General features: G+C 47.6%; 1 protein-coding gene and 2 pseudogenes across 1 annotated transcript; all 3 read right to left on the bottom strand.

The window, feature by feature from the left end:
• Positions 1-63: 63 nt before the first annotated feature.
• Positions 64-4,796, bottom strand: LOC135192959 (cytochrome b-like; annotated as a pseudogene).
• A 632-nt stretch (positions 4,797-5,428) lies between these two features.
• On the bottom strand, positions 5,429-6,338 carry LOC135173203 (cytochrome c oxidase subunit 3-like; annotated as a pseudogene).
• A 6,575-nt stretch (positions 6,339-12,913) lies between these two features.
• LOC135192960 (uncharacterized) lies at positions 12,914-21,165 on the bottom strand. The gene is made up of 3 exons (XM_064176345.1): positions 20,574-21,165; positions 18,546-18,644; positions 12,914-14,477 (listed from the first exon to the last, which is right to left on the bottom strand). Exons 1-3 carry the CDS (start codon positions 21,163-21,165, stop codon positions 13,000-13,002), a joined length of 2,169 nt encoding a protein of 722 aa, XP_064032415.1. The 3' UTR covers positions 12,914-12,999.
• Between the last annotated feature and the right edge of the window lie 1,899 nt (positions 21,166-23,064).

Here is a 23,064-nt window from a genome sequence, read left to right on the forward strand (position 1 = left end):
GGAGGAAGGGGGGGGGGGGGGGGAAACTCTAGGAAGAGGTGAGTCTTCAGTTTTTGGTTTACAAGACCAATGTTTTGTATAAACTACTAGAGTAGTTAATAGTTAAGTAGTTTGTTTTCTAGGGTGCTGATGAGGGGGAATAGGATGAGGATGATGGCGAAGTAGGTTGCTGAGGCCAGTTGGCCGATAATAATAAATGGGTGTTCAATGGGTTGGCTGTCTACTCAGGTGAGGATGAGTAGGTTGGCTGCTAGGGCTCAGAAGAGGAGTTGTGATAGGGGGTGGAATGTTATTGCACGTTGTTTGGATGTGTGGAGTAGGGGGATGAGGAATAGGATTAGGACGGAGGCGGCTAGGGCTAGTACGCCGCCTAGTTTGTTTGGGATTGAGCGTAGGATGGCGGAGGCAAATAGGAAGTACCATTCTGGTTTGATGTGGGGAGGGGTGACTAGGGGGTTAGCTGGGGTAAAGTTTTCTGAGTCGCCTAGAAAGTTTGGTGAGAGTAGGGCTAGCATTGTGAGTGTGAATAGTAGAATAATGAAGCCAAAAATGTCTTTGAGGGAGAAGTATGGGTGGAAGGGGATTTTGTCATAGTTGGATTGGATGCCTAGTGGGTTGTTTGAGCCGGATTCGTGTAGGAATGTTAGGTGGACTATTGTTAGGCCTGCGATGAGAAATGGTAGTAGGAAGTGTAGGGCAAAAAATCGGGTGAGGGTTGGATTGTCTACTGAAAATCCACCTCAGGCCCATTCAACAATAGTTTGGCCGATGTAGGGGAAGGCAGAGAAGAGGTTGGTGATGACTGTTGCACCTCAGAATGATATCTGTCCTCACGGAAGGACGTAGCCAACGAAGGCTGTTGCTATTAGTGTAAGGAGAAGGATGATTCCTGTGTTTCAGGTTTCTTTAAATAGGTAGGATACATAGTAGAATCCTCATCCGATGTGGAGGTAGATGCAGATGAAGAAGAATGAGGCTCTGTTGGCGTGGAGGTTGCGGATTAGTCAGCCGTATTGGACGTTGTGGCATGTGTGGGCTATGGATGAGAAGGCTAGAGCAGTGTCTGCGGTGTAGTGAGTGGCTAGTAAGAGGCCGGTGACAATTTGGGTGATTAGGCAGATGCCTAGGAGGGAGCCAAAGTTCCATCATGCAGAGATGTTGGGTGGGGTGGGGAGGTCGATTAGGGAGTTGTTGATGATTTTTAGGAGTGGGTGGGATTTACGTAGGTTTGGGGCCAATTTGGGGGGGAGTCGGTCTGGGTATTATTAGGATGATGAAGATGGTCAGGGCAAATGTGCCTAGGTATGATTTAATGAGGCCTTTGTGAAGGGAGGTTGAGATTTTGGAGAACGTTCGGTGTAGGTCTGCAAGTCCTTCTGAGCCAATTTTTTTTTATATCAGGACAGGTCGATGAGTTGGGTGGCAATTTTTTGGCCGGGGTGGAGGAAGTTTGTGGAGCTGGATCGGTGGATTAGGGGGTTGAAGAAGCCTAATGAGGATGAGAAGTTGGAGTAGGGGTTTTGTTTGGGGAGGGTAAGTATGTGGGTTATGTTTAAGAGTTCTAGAGCGAGGATGATGCCGAGGGTGGTGACTAAGATTGCTGCTGTTTTTGTTGTTAGGGGCATGGTTATTGGTGGTGTTTTTGTGGGTAGGATTAGGGATGAGATGATTAGGCCTGCTGTGATGCTGCCCAGAACGAGGCGGGTAATGGGGTTGAGGATTGTAGGGTTGTTTTCATTAATGGGGGTGATGGAGGGTGAGCGGTTGGGTCCTGTTTGGACTATGAGGGTTAGGCGAAGGCTATAGGTGGCGGTGAATGATGTGGCTAGGAGTGTTAGGAGGAGGGCTCATGAGTTTAGGTATGAGGTGTTTAGGTTTTCAATAATAAGGTCTTTTGAGTAAAACCCAGCAAGGAAAGGGGTTCCTATGAGGGCAAGGTTGCCAAGGGTTAGGCATGAGGAGGTAATGGGGAGTGTTTTTTGAAGGCCCCCTATTTTCCAGATGTCTTGTTCGCCATTGAGGTTGTGGATGATAGACCCCGAGCATAGGAATAGTATGGCTTTGAAGAAGGCATGGGTTGAGATGTGGAGGAAGGCTAGTTGGGGAAGGTTGAGTCCAATAGTGACTATTATTAATCCCAGTTGGCTTGATGTCGAGAAAGCAATAATTTTTTTGATGTAATTTTGTGTCAGGGCGCATGTTGCAGCGAATAATGTGGATAGGGCGCCTAAGCACAGGCATAGTGTGAGGGCAGTTTGGTTATTGGTGAGAATGGGATGGGTGTGGATTAGAAGGAAAATGCTGGCTACAACTATTGTGCTAGAGTGGAGTAGGGCGGAGACTGGGGTTGGGCCTTCTATGGCGGCTGGGAGTCATGGGTGGAGGCCAAATTGGGCAGATTTTCCAGTGGTGGCAAGGATGAGGCCCAGGAGAGGGAGTGTTGGGGCTGGGGATGTTATTTGTTGGATTTCTCAGGTGTTTAAGGTTGAGGCCAGTCATGTTATACTTAGGATTAGGCCGATGTCCCCAATGCGTTTGTAGAGGATTGCTTGTAGGGCTGCAGTGTTGGCTTCTGTTCGTGCATACCATCAGCCGATGAGGAGGAAGGATATAATGCCAACTCCTTCTCAGCCAATGAATAGGAGGAATAGGTTGTTGTCGGTGGTTAGGAGGAGTATCACGGTGAGGAAGATTAGGAGGTAGGAGAAGAATTTTGTAATGTGAGGTTCGGAGGCTATATATCATGAGGCGAATTGTAAGATGGATCAGGTTACAAATAATGCGATGGAGAGGAAGGTTGTGGAGTAGAGGTCTATTTTGAAGCTGATAGGGATTTTAAAATTTGTGATGATTTTTCATTCTCATTTGGAGATAATGCTTTCTGTTCCGGAGTATATGAACACGGTTGTGGGCACTAGGCTTGCTAGGAAGGCGGTTTTTACAGAGCGTGTGATGGTGACTGGTGAGCAAGGGGTTAGGGTTACTAGTGGGAGGAGGATGGGGGTGAGTACAATTGATAGGGTAAGTAGTATTGTGGTGTTTAGGAGGAGGGAAGTTCCCATTACTTTTACTTGGATTTGCACCAGCATTAGTGTCTCCTAAGACCAATGGATTGCTGTTATCCTTTAAAAGTATGGGGACTGGGTTTTTAGGCCCAGATGCAAGAATTAGAAATTCTTATTGGGTATACCTCCCCTCGGCAGGTAAGACCGTTTTAACTTCTATTTTTAGAGTCACAGTCTAATGTTTGGGTTGAAACTATACTTGCTTTTATGGGGAGGGTTCTTGTGATGAGCTCTGGTTTTAGGATAAGGAGTAGGAGGGGCAGAATATGTAGGGTTATTAGTGTGCGTTCTCATGTAGATGAGTTTTGGATGGATGTTAGGTGGCTGGGGAGTGGGCCACGTTGTGTTGTGAGGAATATGAATAGCGTGTAGAAGGGGGTCATTAGGGTGGCGGTGCCGGTTAGAGCAATAGTGAGGGGGGATCAGTTGAATAGTGAGGTTATAATTGATAGTTCAGCTATGAGGTTAGTGGAGGGGGGTAGGGCTATATTTGTGAGGTTAGCAAGGAGTCACCAGGAAGCTATTAGGGGTAGGAGGGGTTGGAGGCCTTAGGTTAGTAGTAGGATTCGGCTATGTGTGCGCTCATAGTTAATATTTGCTAGGTAGAATAGTATTGATGATGTTAGGCTGTGGGAGTTTATTAGGATTATTGCCCCTGAGAAGGATCAGTGGGTTTGGATTATGCTGGCTGCGATGACTAGGCCCATGTGGCTAACTGATGAGTAGGCGATTAGGGATTTAAGGTCAGTTTGGCAGATGCAGATTGAGCTGGTTATTAGTGCTCCTCAGAGGGCTAAGGAGATGAATGGATATTGGAGTAGGTCTGGGAGGGGGTTTATTAGGAGGGTGGTGCGTATAATGCTGTATCCACCTAGTTTAAGTAAGAGGCCTGCAAGGAGTATGGAGCCTGCAATGGGGGCTTCTACGTGGGCTTTTGGAAGTCATAGGTGTATGCCATATAGTGGGGTTTTTATTATGAATGCTAGTAGGAGGGCTAAGTTTAATAGCAGTGGTGATCAAGAGGGTGTGGGTGGTGTGAGTTTTAGTGAGGGGAGGTAGAGGGTGCCAATTTGCGTGTGGATGAAGAGGATTGCAATTAGGAGTGGGAGGGAGCTGATGAGTGTAGAGTAGGAGGTAGATTCTGGCGCTTAGTCGTTCTGGTTGGTTGCCTCAACGAGTGATGAGGATGAGGGTGGGGATGAGGTTGGCTTCAAATGAAAAGTAGAAAAATGTTAGTTCTGAGGTTGAGAAGGCTAGAATAATGAAGGGATGAATTATGATGAGGGTTGTGATGAAGATTCGTTTGCGTGTTGGGGGTTCATGTGAGAGGTGGTTTTGGCTTGCTAGGATTATGAGGGGTAGTAGTCAGTGCGATAGGGTGAGGAGGGGGGATGAGATTTGGTCAATAGCAGTTCATGGGGTAAGGTTTTTGTGTGGGAGGTAGGATGGAGTGAGTCATTGAAGGGCATTTAAGGCAATTATTAGGCTGTGTGTGGTGGTGTTGGGTCATAGGAATTTATAAGGGGATAGGATTGTCAGGGGGAGGAGTATGATTGTGGGGAGGATACTTTTTAGCATTGTAGGAGATTTAGGTTGTGGAGGTGGTCGGAGCCGTGGGTGTGAGAGGAGGCTACGAGTAAGGCGAGGCCGGTGCCAGCCTCGCAGGCTGAGATGGCTAGTATGAGTAGGGGGGTTAGAGAGGAGGATGCTGTTTGTTTTTCTACAGGCCATATTGATAGGGAAATGTATATTGATAGTATTATACTCTCTGGGCAGAGGAGGGCTGAGATTAGATGGGCTCGGTGGAAGGCTAGGCCTAGGCAGCTTAGGGTGAAGGCTGAGTAGAAACTTAGGTGTAGGAGTGACATGGAGAAAGTCATAGGGGTGGGCTATAGTCTGTTGAGTAGAAATCAACTGTCTTGATTAGACTAACTTTCTTGTTATTCTGCCCATTCTAGGCCGCCTTGGAGTCATTTGTAGATAAGTCCAAGGGTAAGGAGTAGAATAATTGTGGATGTTCAGGTTAGGGTAGAGGTGGGGGAGGGGAGATGAGTGGCTCAGGGGAGAGGAAGGAGGAGGGCAATTTCTAGGTCGAATAGGAGGAATAGGATAGCTACTGAGGAAGAACCGGATGGAGAATGGGAGGCGGGCGGATCTGAGGGGGTCGAAACCGCATTCATAGGGGGATAGTTTTTCTGAGTCTGGGTTGATTTGGGCGAGTCAGAAGTTTAATACGACTAAAATTGTGCTTAGGGTGAGGGATAGGGGTAATATGAGTGTGATTATGTTTATTGCTCTTCTCTGGCTTGGGACCAGATTTTAGAGATTGGAAGTCAATTGTAATTAGTATACTAGAAGAGCACGATCCTCATCAGTAGATGGTTATGTAGAGGAAGAGTCAGATGACATCAACGAAGTGTCAGTATCAGGCTGCTGCTTCGAATCCAAAGTGGTGGTTTGATGTGAAGTGGAATTTGGTAAGACGAAGGAGACAGATTAAAAGGAAGGATGATCCGATGATGATGTGTAGGCCGTGGAAGCCTGTGGCAATGAAAAAGGTTGAACCGTAGACGCTGTCGGCAATGGAGAAGGGTGCTTCGTGGTATTCTATTGTCTGGAGGGCAGTGAAGTAGAGTCCTAGGAGGACGGTTATTGTCAGGGCGTGGATGGCTTGTTTTCGGTTGCCTTCTGTGATGTTGTGGTGGGCCCAGGTGATGGTGATGCCCGATGCTAGTAGAACTGCTGTGTTGAGTAAGGGGACTTCTATGGGGTTTAGCAGTTTAATTCCTGTGGAGGATCATTGTCCTCCTAGCTCTGGGGTTGGGGCAAGGCTAGAGTGGAAGAAAGCTCAGAAGAATCCTAGGAAGAAGAATGCTTCGGATGTGATGAAGAGAATTATGCCGAGTCAAAGGCCTTTTTGGACTGTGGGGGTGTGATGTCGTTAGAAGGTTCCTTCTCGTACTATGTCACGTCATCATTGGATTATAACTAGGGTTGTGGTTAGGAGGCCTAGGGCCAGGAGGTTGGAGGAGTTGAAGTGAAATCATATGATTAAGCCAGAAGTCATTAGTAGTGCGGCGGTTGCAGCAAACAGGGGTCATGGGCTTGGGTCGACTATGTGGAAAGAGTGAGCTTGGTGGGCCATTAGATATTTTCCTGTAAGTAGAGGCTTAATAGTAGGATGAAGATGTATGCTTGGATTATGGCTACGGCTACTTCTAGGATGGTGAGTAGGAGGAGGATAGCGACGGTTAGGGCTGAGATTGAGGGTATGATTGGAAGAAGGATGGAGGAAGCAGTGGAGATAAGTTGGATGAGTAGGTGGCCTGCTGTTAGGTTGGCAGTTAGTCGTATGCCTAGGGCTAGGGGGCGGATTAGTAGGCTGGAGGTTTTGATTAGGATTAGGGCTGGTATTAAGGGTGTGGGTGTACCTTCAGGTGGGAGGTGGCCCAGGGAGGCTGAGGGTTGGTTCCGTAGGCCGGTGAGCAGAGTGGTTCGTCAGAGGGGGAAGGCTAGGGCTATGTTTATTGATAGTTGCGTTGTGGGTGTGAATGTGTATGGTAGGAGGCCTAGGAGGTTAATTAGTAGAAGTAGGGTTATTAAGGATGTGAGGATTAGGGCTCATTTGTGGCCGTTTTTGTTTAGAGGTATTATAAGTTGTTTAGTGGTTAGGTGAAAGAGTCAGGATTGTAGAGTGGAAAGGCGGTTTGTAAGCCATCGATTGCCCGGTGAGGGGATAAGTAGGGCTGGGAATAGGGTGGATAGGAGGATTAGGGGGATGTCTAGAAGGCATGGGCTGGTGAATTGGTCGAAAAAGCTTAGGTCCACGGTCAAGGTCATGGGGTTGTTTTGTGTGTTGATGGCATTTTGTTGGTTGGAGTGCCAGTTGGGGTAAATTTTAGTAGTTTAGGTTAGATGAGAAGGGAGAAGGTGAGTCAGGAGAGGATTATGGTGTACAATCAGGGGTTGGGGTTGAGTTGAGGCATCTCATTGAGGAGGAGTTTGTGTTCCTCTTTCTTTAGCTAAAAAGGCTAGTACTGGTGCATAGCTTCTCAATGATTAAGATGAGAGGAGTGCAATTGGCACTTCCAGATCCTCTATGTCATGATGTCCCACAACTGCAGATTCATCAGAAAGTTCAGGTCTAATGGACAATTTCAATTTACCATCCTCAATCTCTACAGATGCTATTGCAAAAGCCCATTTGTGACCCTTAGGATCTTTGAAACAGCCTTGTCTCAAAAAGTCAATTCCCAAAATGCAAGTCTCATCAGGACCAGTTACAATAGTATGTGTCTTCCACTCTTTACCAGTTAAACTGATCTCAGCTTGCAACTTAGTTAACTCTTGAGATCCACCAGTGATTCCAAAAATAAGTATGGACTCTGTCCCTTTGCAATTGGATGGCAATAAAGTACACTGAGCACCTGTGTCAACTAAAGCCCTGTATTTCCAAACTTTTGAACTGCCAGGCCACCTAATGAATACATTCCAATAGATTCGGTTCTCTCCACTATCCCTTTCCTCCTCCTGGCTGGAGGCAGGACACCCCTAATGCTGAACATGGCATGTAGGGTGTACACAGTGATTGGTGTTGTTGTGAGAGGAATTGCAACTGTTGGAACAATTGCAGTTGCTCTGGGGAGCTGAAGAAGTGACAGCTACTTTCCTGGCATTGCTGCCTCTGTTTCTGCCACTCTGCAGTTCCCTGACTCTCTTTGAAAGAGCTGAAGTAGGTTGACCATCCCACTTGTTCATGTTCTTCCCGTATGTGTCACGCAGAAGTATCCACAGTGATGCACATGATTGCTGCTGTCTGGGTGGAATTTGTGTCCTGCTGGGCTGGAATTGCCTTGCAGGAGGTGGGCGTCTGTTCCTGACTGCAGAAACATGCACCCATTCAGATGATGCAGGAATGGTATCCTTTACCAGATTAGTAATGTTTTTGAGATCCTCCTTCAGTTCTTTCATGCCATTTCTAATGCCATTCTCAATACCTTCCTTAAGCTCTGTAGTCATAGTTTGTGTGGCAGAGACTAGACCAGAATATGACAAGCTATCCTCTATCTGCCTGAGCTGGTCAGTAAATTCACCAACAGTGAAAGACCTTCCATTATCACCCCTTGATAGAAACTTACTGGCCAAGATGTTAGCATAGGATGAAGGAGCAAGCTTAATAAGCTTCTTCATGAGACCTGTTCCAAGAGGAATGTCATCAGGCTCATGAGTGCCATGATCTCCATAAAGCACTTCCTTCACAGCAAACTCCTTCAGAAGCTTAATTCCCTGCTCAACGGTGTTCCACTTCTTGGCAGCCCATGGCAGATCATCTCGGGAAGGATATCTCATAGCCACAGCCAAAAGAAGGCATGTCCACAAGCTAACCCTACCAAGAGGACTTGCCAGGTATTTGTCCACTCCACTCTCCTTAGTGAGTGGTCCCAGCTGCTTGGCAGACTTGTCTCCTACCTGCAGGGCATTGGCACCAATGCCACGGCATCTCACTAGCCAGCTTAGGATTGGTTCACCTGATTCCCTTGAGTATTCCTTTCTAACCTCCCTGACCTCTCTTAGTGGATCATTTGAGTCCTGGATGTCATCGTCCTCCTCTTCCTCCTGTTGATCTGGTTGTCCCTGGCCTAGAAACAGAACCTTCCTCATAGCACTCTTAAACTCATTGGAACCATCCTCTTTCTTGGCAGCCAACCTCACAGTGCTCTTCTCATTTAAGTACTGATGTCTCAGCACATTTGTGAGGTCTCACAGACTAACTATCTCCTCTTCCTCCTCTTGCTGATCACCAGAGGTCCCCTCTCTCACATCCTCCTGTGAACCACACTTTGTCTTAGCTTTTGCCTTAGCAGGTGCCAGAAGAGCCTGAGCAGCAACAGACTTGGATGTGTCTGCTGGAGGGTTTGAATCATTAGGGGTCTGACCTGAAGCTTGTGAGTTCAGATCTGCCTGAGATTTAACATGGCTCTGGTTCTGGTCTGCTGGCTGGGGATTCGAATTGGCTGAGCTGGTGTCATTAGGATTTGGACTGACTGGGCTAGCTTTACCAGCATTAGTGGGATTATTTGCCTGTCCTCCTGGGATGCCTGCCAACCCTGACATGTTATCATTGTTGCTAGGAACATTCTGATTTTGGGTACCTGCCTGTGCTCCTGGGACTCCTGCCAAACTCTGCGGATTGTTGTTGTTATCCTTATTATTGTTTATGTTACCAGTGGGAACATTGGCCATGTTCCTAGAAAGTGGAGAAGGAGGGGCAGAGGCTGGTAGAGGGGAAGCAGATAACTGTGTACCCTTCTTTTGCTGTGAAAGAGACTGCTTCTGAGACACAGAATTTTTCCTAGTTCTTATAGAAACTGGTTTTGAATTTTTCACAAATAACACCAAAATTAATATGAAAATTAAAATCATAAGAGCCATGATAATGCACAGCAATCCCTCCATGGTCTCTTTTCTGTAAAAATCCTTGCATGGACTTGGCATTTCAGTTTGGGGCTGGATAACCCTCATGAGGGCAGTAGATAAAGCAGAGTCTCGATTGATTGTAACATATAATCTCTACAGGAGAGATAGGTAAGGGAGAAGAGGAGGAGGGGTGGCTCTGTATATTAGGGAGTCACTCCATGCCACTGAGCTTGAGGTGAGGGATGAAGGGGTTGAGAGCCTGAGGGTTAAAATCAGAGGGAGGACTAATAAATCTGGCATCCTGGTTGGAGTCTGTTATAGACCACCCAACCAGGATGAAGAAACAGACGAGATATTTTACAAACAGCTGGAGGCTGTCTCAAGATCAGATCTTGTCCTGGTGGGCGACTTTAACCTGCCAGATATCTGCTGGGAACTTAATTCAGCAGAGAGGAGGCAGTCTAGGAGATTTCTAGAGTGCATGGAGGACGGCTTCATGTCCCAGCTGTTGGGTGAGCCTACTAGGGGTCAAGCTCAGCTTGATCTGCTGCTCCCCAACAGAGAGGGGCTGGTGGGAGATGTGGCATTGGGAGGCTGCCTGGGGTGTAGTGATCACGAGTTAGTGGAGTTTTCAATATGCAGGGAGGTAGGGAGGCACTGCAACAAAACCTACACCTTGGACTTTCGGAGGGCAAACTTCAATTTGCTTAGGAAACTTATTTCCAAAGTCCCCTGGGCATCAGTCCTCGAGAACAAAGGGGTCCAGGATAGTTGGACCTACTTTAAACAGGAGCTCTTGAAGGCACAGGAGCTGGCAGTTCCCATGTGCCAAAAGATGAGCCAGCGGTCAAGGCGATCAGCCTGGATGAGTAAACAGCTCCTGAAGGAATTGGGGGAAAAAAAGAGGGTGTATCACCTCTGGAAGGAGGGGAAGGCTTCCCCTGATGTGTTTAAGGAGGTGTCAAGGTCCAGAGGAGCAGAGATTAACAGTATCTCTGTCCAGCAGAGCTAGACCAGTTCTAATGGATTCCGTGTTGTGAAATTAAGGTGCAAACGAGACCATATATCACCATGAAACTGTTTATTAAAGGATAAGGTTGGGCAAAACGGAGGGAGAGAGGGGAGAAGGGGGAGAGAGAAAGATAAAGAGATCGATGGAGAAGAAAAGAAGGTGCAGGGAAGGGGAAAAGGCTGTGAGCATATTACCCTCAGTCGCAGATGAAGGAGTGAGAGAGAAACGGGTGCGTGGCCCAGGGATGATCTGCGGAGTTTGTCAGAGGTTCTTCAGGCGGTGTGCAGTTCTCGTGGTCGGGTGGTCTGCCCTCAGTGGTCCGGTGGAGATGTCGCTGGTGGTCCGATGGAGGTGCCACTCTTGGTCCGGTGGGAATGGTGGTCCGCTGGGAATGCCACTGGTGGTGCGGTGGGAATACCACTGGTGGGGATACCACCCTTGGTCTGGTGGGGATGCCACACTTTGGCAGGCCTTTCTCCTGCCTTTTTATACAGTTTTCTGCTCAGTGTCCAGCTGCAGCCCCCCCAGGGCATCTTCCTGTGCATTCTCACACATTCGCAGGGGTCTGGCGTCACCGGGGGGAGGGCCTCCGCCCTCTCTCGGCTACACCTGTCCACACCCTGCATACACAGCCCTTGGGGGCAGCTGAGATAAGATGGAGGCTTCCTGGGCAGTCCAGCCAGGGTGAGGTCTAGGAGTTTCAAAGGTATTGTCTGTTGATTTGCATCTCTGAGCTTTTGGGCCAAGCACCGAGTCTGAGTCCCAGAAGTAACAAGATTAAGGAGAGATGATGCAATCTTCGTTGATTAAGGAGGGACGATGCAATCTTTATCTTTGTTGATTAACAAGAGAGAGGATCAGACTCTCACATCACCCCGTCAACAAAGATAAAAGGGGGAAAAAGGATAGGGGGGGAGAGAGATAGAAAGGGAAAGGAAAGTTTTAGGGGAAAAATAGGGAAGTTTTACACAATTTTCACTATAGACATGGGTTTTGATCGGGTAATGGCCTGAACGTGTTTCACACCATCAGTGGATACAAATTGCATATTGGATACTACATGTTGAATCAGTTATATAAAACAGGGAATGATACATGGCAAGAAAAGTAACAATGCCAAAACACATAACAAATAAAACAACATCTGTTTAACCCAAGGTCCTCCTGGAAGCCAGGAGAGCCAGTCCATATTCCAACCTTCCCAGGTCTGGACAGGTACATGAGCTAATTTTTGAATCCCAGAAGATATTTGTCTCACTACTTTCCCATTGGCATCAATCTGTAGACAACAGTTGGAATCATTTAATTTTCTACAAACCCCTCCTTCTTCTGCTAACAGATAATCAAGAACCATTCGGTGTTGGATAATGGCAGTTCGCATTTGTGTGGATTGATCTGCTAACAGATCTAGGGCCTGAGCTGTCTCATTGGTGATTATTTCTAGCACTGCTTGTAGCCTTATGATACGGTTTAAGTTATAGATTGGTTCTCGAGCACCACTGATCCACTCGTGGGGGTTCCAGGTGGCAGGACCATAATACTCGATGATACGCTGGGGGGTCCAGTCATCTTTTCCCCACTTTTGACCACTCCCCTGTGCCAACTGAGTGGAGATGGACCTTCTCTTTCTTCCCAAATTATCATATACTTTGATTCCCAGACCCTTTCCTTCTCCACCTGGGAGTAAGAAAAGCAGTGGGTGAATCAGTCCAATTAGGTGGTAACCTTTTTATAGAATTTGTCCCTGCCAATGTGTTTGGGAAAAGGACATTGTTCCATCTCCCCTCAGGATGTGCACGACTCTTCATACTAAAATACCAAGCACCCAAATGATTTCTTACAAAGACAATACACCAAAGACATATTTTAGACAAAAGAACAATGCTGAATTGCTTAACAAACCAGGACAGAATACATTAATTCCATATCCCCCCACCCCGTCAGTCCTTCAGTTGGGAGTCCATTGAAGCTTAGGTAAAGCTTCCCCGTGTATCAGGCAAAAGAACAATGCTGAATCATTTAACAGAACAGAACAGAATACATTAGTTCCATAACCCCCCCACCCCGTCAGTCCTTCAGGTGGGAGTCCATTGAAGCTTAGGTAAAGCTTCCCCGTGTATCTGGTGACACTGCCAGACTGTGAGGAAAGGGCAGTCGGCAGTCCTCTGTTGTAGTGATGCTGCGGGGAGAACTTGTAGCCTGCAAAACTTGAGAAGTCATTAGTATGGCAACAAAACAAATCCTTCTGACAATATCTGAAGGAATCTTTAGTCAACTCCCTCAGATACTGATAAGGTATCAGGGCAAAGCACCCCCACCCAGAGAGAGGCTCCCTGAGCCTGCCCAGGTGAAGCTAATTGCTTTGAAATGGGCTGGTAAGTGCCTTTGATTGTTTCAGCTTGAAGCCAAATCCACCTCCCAAACCCTGTACAATTTGCAATTGATTGGTGAGCTCACAGATCTCTAGGCTTCACCTCCCCCACTCACCACAGAGGGGTGAAGCTCTCAGCTCCTCTGAGGCTGAGAAGGGGGCACGCCTTTCCCCACATCAGATAAGTCTATCAAGGGGGGTGCAGTGGGTTCGAGTTTCTGGCTAGACTCTGGCCAGTTTTTTACAACGATTTCCAACTGCACTGAAGATAACCCATCAATCACTTCTTTTGGGATACCTTTCTTTCGGCCAAGCCCCCACCAATACTGTCTAGTGTTCAGGTGCTCTCTTCCCCCAGTCGAGTGTCGTTTGGGGATTCGAAGCATCTGGCTCCGGGGGTCTGCACTTGGCAGTGGGTGATTAATTTTCACATGCCTCAAGCCTCTAGGCTCAGGCTTATGAACTTCCTCAGGCACCCCATACTGCCTGGCATAGTCCAATAGCTCTCTGGCCACCTCTTCCCACATCCATTGTCTGCAATCAGGCTGGTTCCTCCCGGGTGTTAAGTTCTCCCTCAGAGCAGCTTGTATTCGGGAGGTAAGTGGGGTGTCAGCTATCTCCTTTTGAAGCTGGATGCCTTTCATCTTAAGGGAGTCAGGAAGTCCCCTGACCAAAGGAGTCATTCGCTTTGGGTCCACCAAGAGAGAAAGGGGCGATTCAAAATAATGTTTCAGTTCTCGATCATAGACCATTTGCAAACAAGCTGCCTTCTGCACATTTTCCATCATCTGATTCATGCCTCCCCTCAGAACTAGAGGCTCTCCTCTCTCCTTTGAATCAAAGCCCCCAGCCCAGAAAGCTGCTCGCTGAGTAAGGCTCCAGGGACCACTCCTATTTCCCATAGTTAGGAACACATTAGCACCCCAATAGCCCGTAGCTTCAGCTTCTGTCAATCTAATTTGATCACCTCCGGTTTTAGACACACGCCATACATATTCCACCTCAGACTCTCCAGCCGAACGTGTGAACTCTTTACGCAGTTTGGCCAGCTCAGTGGAAGAAAAGGGTATCTCTTTGGTTGTGATGGCAGGGGTGCCATCCTCATCCTCATACAGCATCTCAGTTTTAATGAGAGGACGCATGTGAGCAGCAGCTTCCTCTGCTGCTGCCAGTTCTGCCTGGGGGTATATGCAGGCAGGCTCTGTCTGCTTTAACTCTTCCTCCTTCAAAAACCACTTTTGCCACTTCTGTTCTGTTTTTAATCTATCCTTAAGATCTGCCACTTCATCTTTTAAAGTTACAATATGCCCTTGCAGGGAATCTACCAGATCCTGCAAGGAGGAAATGATTTTATTCTCTCGTCCGTTTTGGCTTTGCTTTTCATCTATTGAAGCGGCCAAACACGCACCCAAAACAGCACAGATGAAGGCTTTGCCCTTTCCCGACTTGGCCCGTGCCTCCTTCTGCAGGGCCACAATCCCGTCCGCCACACTCTGACAGTTACTCCAGTTCTCACGGGCCCAATCCAGCCCTTCCACGGACTGGCGGGCACCGTGAGCTTCCAACAAACAGAAAAGCCTCTCCACCGTGGCCATGGCCTTTAAGGTAAGAGCTCCACGGGGAGGTCACAACAACACAAAGACCTTATACCTCAAAACCTTCCCTACAAAAACCGCTCAAAGAGAGCTCACACACACAATAAATTCCTCCAGGGAGATCACACCAAGATCTAGCTTCTCGGAGAGGACAGCCACAGTCACCCCGAGAGGACACACTTTACCAACAGAGAAACTGTTCCGTTTGGGTTCACTAGACTTCTCGGGGGAAATTCTTTCCCCCAGGACACACTTTACACAATCCTATTTACCGCAGGGTACTAAGAATTCTCGGGAAGGCCACACTAAAATCAACACTTGTACCTTAAAATATTCTTTCCCTGGAACGCAGAGATCTAGCTTCTCGGAGAGGACAGCCACAGTCTCCTCGAGAGGACATGTGGAAGAACTTCTCACCAGTCGAGGACATAAAGTCATAAACATGGGTAACTGGCGCTGAGAACGTCCTTGGTTCCCAGCGAGGCTAGGAAATCGAGATGTAAACAACTGAGCACCCTACACACAGCTGCAGTGGGCAGAGACTAGATAACCAACGGGGCTGGAGTGGGTGGTCTGGGAGGCTGACCCTTAGAATGTTGTGATAAGTTAACCTATGCACACCTTACATGTAACCCTGGACCCTCTGACTGTAACCAATCTTAAGCTGAGCACGCCTCTTGCTAGAATGCGTATAAGTCACTGTATCACGGAAATAAAGTGGATTTGACCATCTAACCATATTGGTGAACAAAGAGTCATCTTCCCATAGCGCTCCACCGAACGTGATTCCCAACAAGGACACACTTTACCAACAGAGAGACTTCTCGGGGTAAATTCTTTCCCCCAGGACACACTTTACACAATATTCACAAGTTTCCTAGACTTCTTGTGAACCTTTCCCCAAGGGGACACACTTTCTCAATATTCTCAATTTTACTAGACTTCTTGTGGAGGTAGCTCTCCACAAGAGGACACACTTTACACAATATTTCCTATTTACCGCAGGGTACTAAGAATTCTCGGGAAGGTCGCACTATAAAATCAACACTTGTACCCTAAAATATTCTTTCCCGGGAACGCAGACACATTTAGAAATTTGAAAAATCCCCACACTCTGCTCCACAAGCATTCACTTTGCTCTCAGAGTACATCTCAGACACACTCGTGCACACTTTGGGGTTCTCAGAAATGCAACAGTTTCCTGATGATACTTTCACTACACAGAATCCTGTCCGTGACGCCAAAAAATGTCAAGGTCCGGAGGAGCAGAGATTAACAGTATCTCTGTCCAGAGGAGCTAGACCAGTTCTTATGGATTCCGTGTTGTGAAATTAAGGTGCAAACGAGACCATATATCACCATGAAACTGTTTATTAAAGGATAAGGTTGGGCAAAACGGAGGGAGAGAGGGGAGAAGGGGGAGAGAGAAAGATAAAGAGATCGATGGAGAAGAAAAGAAGGAGCAGGGAAGGGGAAAAGGCTGTGAGCATATTACCCTCAGTCGCAGATGAAGGAGTGAGAGAGAAACGGGTGCGTGGCCCAGGGATGATCTGCAGAGTTTGTCAGAGGTTCTTCAGGCGGTGTGCAGTTCTCGTGGTCGGGTGGTCTGCCCTCAGTGGTCCGGTGGAGATGTCGCTGGTGGTCCGATGGAGGTGCCACTCTTGGTCCGGTGGGAATGGTGGTCCGCTGGGAATGCCACTGGTGGTGCGGTGGGAATACCACTGGTGGGGATACCACCCTTGGTCTGGTGGGGATGCCACACTTTGGCAGGCCTTTCTCCTGCCTTTTTATACAGTTTTCTGCTCAGTGTCCAGCTGCAGCCCCCCCAGGGCATCTTCCTGTGCATTCTCACACATTCGCAGGGGTCTGGCGTCACCGGGGGGAGGGCCTCCGCCCTCTCTCGGCTACACCTGTCCACACCCTGCATACACAGCCCTTGGGGGCAGCTGAGATAAGATGGAGGCTTCCTGGGCAGTCCAGCCAGGGTGAGGTCTAGGAGTTTCAAAGGTATTGTCTGTTGATTTGCATCTCTGAGCTTTTGGGCCAAGCACCGAGTCTGAGTCCCAGAAGTAACAAGATTAAGGAGAGATGATGCAATCTTCGTTGATTAAGGAGGGACGATGCAATCTTTATCTTTGTTGATTAACAAGAGAGAGGATCAGACTCTCACAGGAGGTAGCCAGATTATGCAGGAGAAAAATTAGAGAGGCTAAGGCCCAGCTAGAACTTAGGCTGGCCACTTCTGTGAAAGATAACAAAAAGCACTTTTATAAATTTATCAACGCAAAAAGGAAGGGCAAGAAGAGCCTTCACTCCTTACTGGACCAGGAGGGGAATACTATAACTGATGATGTAGAAAAGGCTGAGGTCCTGAATGCCTTCTTCGCCTCAGTTTTCAACAGTAAGGAAGGAGGAGAAGAAGAATGGCCTCTTGAACTGGGGGATTTGGTCAGGGAGAAGTGTGTTCCCCTGGAAATTCATGAAGAACTAGTTCAGGACTTGCTGAGCCATCTGGACACCCACAAGTCCATGGGGCCAGATGGGATCCATCCCAGGGTGCTGAGAGAGCTGGCAGCTGAGCTGGCCAAGCCGCTCTCCATCATTTTTCAGCAGTCCTGGCTCACCGGAGAGGTCCCAGGAGACTGGAAACTGGCCAATGTGGTCCCCATCCACAAGAAGGGTCAGATGGAGGAACCTGGGAACTATAGACCCGTCAGCCTGACCTCAGTGCCAGGGAAACTGATGGAACAGGTTATCTTGGGGGTGATAATAGCGCACCTAAGGGATGGCAAAGGGCTCAGGTCCAGCCAGCATGGGTTTAGGAAGGGCAGATCCTGCCTTTCTAACCTGATCTCCTTCTATGATCAGGTGACCCGCTTGGTGGATGTGGGGAGGCCTGTGGATGTGGTCTATCTGGACTTCAGGAAGGCCTTTGACACTGTCCCCCACAGCAAACTGCTGGCTAAGCTGTCAGCCCATGGCTTGGATGGCAACACTCTGTGCTGGGTTAGGAACTGGCTGGAGGGCTGGACCCAGAGAGTGGTGGTGAATGGCGCCACATCCAGCTGGCGGCCAGTCACTAGTGGTGTCCCTCAGGGATGTGTGCTAGGCCCCATCCTCTTTAACATCTTCATTGATGATCTGGATGAAGGCATGGAGTCAGTCACCAGCAAGTTTGCAGATGGCACCAAGCTGGGGGCAGATGTGACTGAGTTGGAAGGCAGAAGGGCTCTGCAGCAGGACCTTGACCGCCTGGACAGATGGGCAGAGTCCAATGGCATGGGGTTAAATAGCTCCAAGTGCCAGGTGCTGCACTTTGGCTACAACAACCCCATGCAGAGATACAGGCTGGGGTCGGAGTGGCTGGAGAGCAGCCAGACAGAGAGGGATCTGGGGGTGCTGATTGATACCCACCTGAACATGAGCCAGCAGTGTGCCCAGGTGGCCAAGAGAGCCAGTGGCATCCTGGCCTGCATCAGGAATGGTGTGGTCAGCAGGAGCAGGGAGGTCATTCTGCCCCTGTACTCTGCACTGGTTAGACCACACCTTGAGTATTGTGTTCAGTTCTGGGCCCCCCAGTTTAAAAGGGACGTTGAGATGCTTGAGCATGTCCAGAGAAGGGCGACAAGGCTGGTGAGAGGCCTTGAGCACAAGCCCTATGAGGAGAGGCTGAGGGAGCTGGGATTGTTTAGCCTGTAGAAGAGGAGGCTCAGGGGTGACCTTATTGCTGTCTACAACTACCTGAGGGGTGGTTGTGGACAGGAGGAGGTTGCTCTCTTCTCTCAGGTGGCCAGCTCCAGAACAAGAGGACACAGCCTTAGGCTGTGCCAGGGGAGATTTAGGCTTGAGGTGAGGAGGAAGTTCTTCACTGAGAGAGTCACTGGACACTGGAATGGGCTGCCCGGGGAGGTGGTGGAGTCGCCGTCCCTGGGGCACTTTAAGGCAAGGTTGGACGTGGCACTTGGTGCCATGGTCTAGCGTTGAGCTCTGTGGTAAAGGGTTGGACTTGATGATCTGTGAGGTCTCTTCCAACCCTGATGATACTATGATAATATGATTATTGACAAGTGCTCCTGTAATATTACTTGTAATATTCTCAGAGACATTAAAACCAGCATAACCAAGGATAAAATCATCCCAGATCCAGAACATGCTTGAAACTTTGGCTTTAGCCTTCTTATAAGCTAAATCAATAAAATAAGCAACAATTTGAGCTTTTATCCAATTAAATGCCAAGAAAACACAATCAGACCCTAGTAACACCCCACACAAGTACAATAGCTGCCTTATTAGCTCCATTTTAATTCCCAGAGCCAATGAACAGTCACTCAAGTAAATCTAGACCCACGTTGGGAAAGCCAATTAAAAATATGATGGTTTGGGCTCTTACCCGCCCCCCCCCCCCCCCCCACTTTTGGAATTGCCCCAGCTAACTCAGATGGCCTCTGGGAATATAAATGAAGCTATTTATTTTACAGCAGCAAATATACAAGCAGCTATTTACAATATAAACAGTTATATACAGAAATATAAAAAGGATAACCAATACAAAAGCACAGCTCCCCTCCCAGAAACCTGAGTCCCCAGGAGGGGCTCTCAAACCACCCCAACACCTCCCCCCGGCCCTCTCAACCTTACCCCAGTTTTCAGGAAGAAGAGAGGTGCAGCCAAGAGGTTAGGGAGCAAGGCTAGTAGGAGCTAGGTTAATGAGATATGACTAGGTCTGAAGGCAAAGGCAGAATCAAAAACCAATATGGAGAATGTTTACTTCTTCTTCCCAGAGTTCTCACCATGACTGTGAGTGAAGAGACACAATTGTTTTTCATTTCACTGACCATTATCTGGTTCTTTTACCAAAACATCCCAGCTTGCTTCAAACTATCACACACTTTTTACCAATTAAACTAATTTCAGCCTGCAACTTGGTTAACTCTTGAGATCCACCAGTGATTCCAAAAATAGATATGGACTCTGTCCCTTTGCAATTGGATGGCAACAAAGTACACTGAGCACCTGTGTCAACTAAAGCCCTGTATTTCCAAACTTTTGAACTGCCAGGCCACCTAATGAATACATTCCAATAGATTCGGTTCTCTCCACTATCCCTTTCCTCCTGCTGGCTGGAGGCAGGACACCCCTAATGCTGAACATGGCATGTAGGGTGTACACAGTGATTGGTGTTGTTGTGAGAGAAATTGCAATTGTTAGAATAATTGCAGTTGCTCTGGGGAGCTGAAGAAGTGACAGCTACTTTCCTGGCATTGCTGCCTCTGTTTCTGCCACTCTGCAGTTCCCTGACTCTCTTTGAAAGAGCTAAAGTAGGTTGACCATCCCACTTGTTCATGTTCTCCCCGTATGTGTCATGCAGAAGTATCCACAGTGACGCATGTGATTGCTGATGTCTGGGTGGAATTTGTGTCCTGCTGGGCTGGAATTGCCTTGCAGGAGGTGGGCATCTGTTCCTGATAGCAGAAACTTCACCCATTCAGATGATGCAGGAGTGGTATCTTTTACCAGATTGGAAATGGAGGTTTCGATTTCCTTCTTCAGTTCTTTCATGCTGTCTTTAATGTCATTCCTTATCTCTTTCATCTCTGAACCCAGAGTTTTTATGGCAGAGACTAGGCCAGAATGTGACAATCTGTCCTCTACCTGCCTGAGCTGGTCAGTAAATTCACCAACAGTGAAAGACCTTCCACTATCACTCCTTGATAGAAACTTGCTGGCCAAGATGTTAGCATAGGATGAAGGAGCAAGCTTAATCAACTTCTTCAGGAGACCTGTTCCAAGAGGAATGTCATCAGTCTCATGTGTGCCATGATTTCCATAAAGCACTTCCTTCACAGCAAACTCCTTCAGAAGCTTAATTCCCTGCTCAGTGGTGTTCCACTTCTTGGCAGCCCATGGCAAATCATCCCGGGAAGGATATCTCCTAGCCACAGCCAACAGAAGGTGTGTCCACAAGCTAACCCTACCAAGAGGACTTGCTAGGTATTTGTCCACTCCACTCTCTTTGGTGAGTGGTCCCAGCTGCTTGGCAGACTTGTCTCATACATGCAGGGCATTAGCACCAATGCTATGGCATCTCACTAGCCAGCTTAGGATTGGTTCGCCTGATTCCCTTGAGTATTCCTTCCTATTTTCCCTGACCTCTTTGGAGTCCTGGATGTCATCCTCCTCCTCTTCCTCTTGTTGATCTGGTTGTCCCTGGCCTAGAAACAGAACCTTCCTCATAGCACTCTTAAACTCATTGGAACCATTCTCTCTCTTGGCAGCCAACCTCACAACACTCTTCTCATTCATGTACTGAGATCTGTGCATGTTTGCCAAGTCTGGAACATTAAATGCCTCCTCTTCCTCCTCTTGCTCACCAGAGGTCCCCTCTCTTATATCCTCCTTTGAGTCACACTTTGTCAAAAACTCTGTCTCAGTCTTCGCCTTAGCAGGTGCCAAAAAGGCCAGCACAGCAACAAACTTGGATGTGTCTGCTGGAGGGTTTGACTCATTGGGGGTCTGACTTGGGGTCTGTGAGTTCAGATCTGCCTTACATCTAACAGGTTTCTGGTCTATTGGCTGGGGGTTCGCACTGGCTGGGCTATTGTTACTAGTGTTATTAGTTGCATTATTTACCTGTGCTCCTGGGATGCCTGCCAATCCTTGTTTGTTATCATCTTTGTTGTCATTCCTGCCAGGAACATTGCCCATTTTCCCAGAATCTGGGGAGGGAGGTATAATAGTAGCTCCCTGTTGTGACAAAGGTGGTGTTCCTTGTTGTACCCCTGAATTATCATTATTTTGATTAGGTTGCAGCACTGTCCCTGAATTTGGCTGGGAAGAAGATTGTGTTCCTTTGTTTTGATTTCCACTGGTTCACTGTTTTTGAGACACTGTCCCGTTTGGTTTTGACACAGAGACTTTCCTAGTTTTTGCAGGTATTGCATTCGAATTTTTCACACATAATGCCAGAATTAATATGAAAATCAAAACTATAAGAGCCAGGATAACACATGAGAGAAGCATCAAAGTTTTACATGAATATAATCCTGAACAAATGTCTGGCATCTCAGTTCGGGGTTGAATCGCCCTCATCAGGGCTGTAGATAAGGCAGTGTTTTGATTGTTTGTAAAATTATTGGCAAATACTCCTGTAACGTTACTGGTAAGATTTTCAGTGACATTAAAACCAGCATACCCAAGAATGAGATCACCCCAGGACCAGAAAATGGTTGTGACTTTAGCTTTAGCCTTCGTATAAGCTGCATTAAGAAAGTAATAAACAACTTGGGCTTTGATCCAACTGAATGCAAGAAAACAGAAAATAGGCCACGCAATAACCCCCACCAAGTGCAATAGCTGCTTTATTAGCCTCATTCTGATTCCCAGAGTTAGTTAACAGTCACTCAAATGAATTTGCCCCACGTTGGGGAAAGCCAAATAAAATAACATAATATGTGGTGGTTTAGGTGTTACCCACCCCCCCACACACTTTAGTAATACCCAGACTAGACTCAGCCGGCTCTGGGAATACAAATAAAGCTATTTATTTACAGCTAGCACAATATACAAGCAGATAGTTACAGTATATGCAGTTATATACAGAAATATACAAGGTAAAGGTAATACAGAAAACACAACTCCCCTCCCAGAAATCTGAGTCCCCAGAAGGGGCTCTCAACCACCCCTCACCTTCACCCTGCCCCTCGCAACCTTGCCCCAGTCCTAAGGAAGAAAAGAGGTTCAGCCAAGAGGTTAAGAAGCAAAGGTGAGTGGCAGGTGAGGTTAGAAAGATGCAGCTCAGTCCGAAGCCAGAAGCAGAGTGAAAAGAAAATGGCAAAAGTGTTATCTAACGTTTTCCCTTCTTGTTCCCATACATCTCAGCGAGACTGTGAGGAGAGTTGACATCACTATTGTTTTCCTTTTAGCAGCCTCTGATCTAGTTTTTCTCACCAAAACATTCTACCCTGCTTCAAACTAGCACACTTTCTCACTATAAGATCAGGTTCCATCTGAGGAACCCAAACATATCCAAGTTTGTGGCATTGTCATGGAGGGTGGCAAAGCCCCTGAAAGGTCCCCATATCATGTAAGTTACAGTGTCTCACATTGTAAGCCAAAAGCATCGTAAAACCAAAACAATCTTCTAGTACCATGAGAAGTTTCCTCCCTAGGGAAGATAAATGGTAAACATCAGCCTTTTTTTCCAGCTTTCGACTTTGGTTCTCATGCACACTGACCACCTGCTGATGGGCCGAACTTTGGGTGGTCCTACAGGTTGTTTTGGGTAAGAATTGTCCAATTATATAGGTTGATTATAACTTTGTACCAATCTGTAAAAATATCATAAAAATTGTCAGAACTGGTGAGCACAGCTCTTTTGAACATTATAAAAATGATGTGTCTGCCTGGATCGGGGTGCACTGCCACTACTGTACCCTGTGGGCCACCAACCTACCAGCTACCAAGCCAGCTACCTGCCTGCGGCCCATTCCGACCGATCAGCCTGCTCCAGCATGCTTGCCTGTTTCGGCCTCAGCCTGGCGTAAGACTGCTGATGCCTGATCCTCAGAGGCTGAGGGCCTGCTTGGCCCGATCCTGGCCGGGGAA

The sequence above is a fragment of the Pogoniulus pusillus genome, chromosome Z (assembly GCF_015220805.1).
Source record: "Pogoniulus pusillus isolate bPogPus1 chromosome Z, bPogPus1.pri, whole genome shotgun sequence".
In the NCBI taxonomy this organism is placed as follows: domain Eukaryota; kingdom Metazoa; phylum Chordata; class Aves; order Piciformes; family Lybiidae; genus Pogoniulus; species Pogoniulus pusillus.

Excerpts from the sequence above, each read along its gene's own strand:
- LOC135192960 (XM_064176345.1), bottom strand. The coding sequence starts at position 21,165 with ATGGGCAATGTTCCTGGCAGGAATGACAACAAAGATGATAACAAACAA. Across the intron at positions 18,645-20,573 it reads GGAATACTCAAGGGAATCAG|CTTATAAGAAGGCTAAAGCC; the intron begins GCGAACCAATCC and ends TTATTGATTTAG. Across the intron at positions 14,478-18,545 it reads TGTCTCTGAGAATATTACAA|CTCTTACCTTAAAGGCCATG; the intron begins GTAATATTACAG and ends CTCCCCGTGGAG.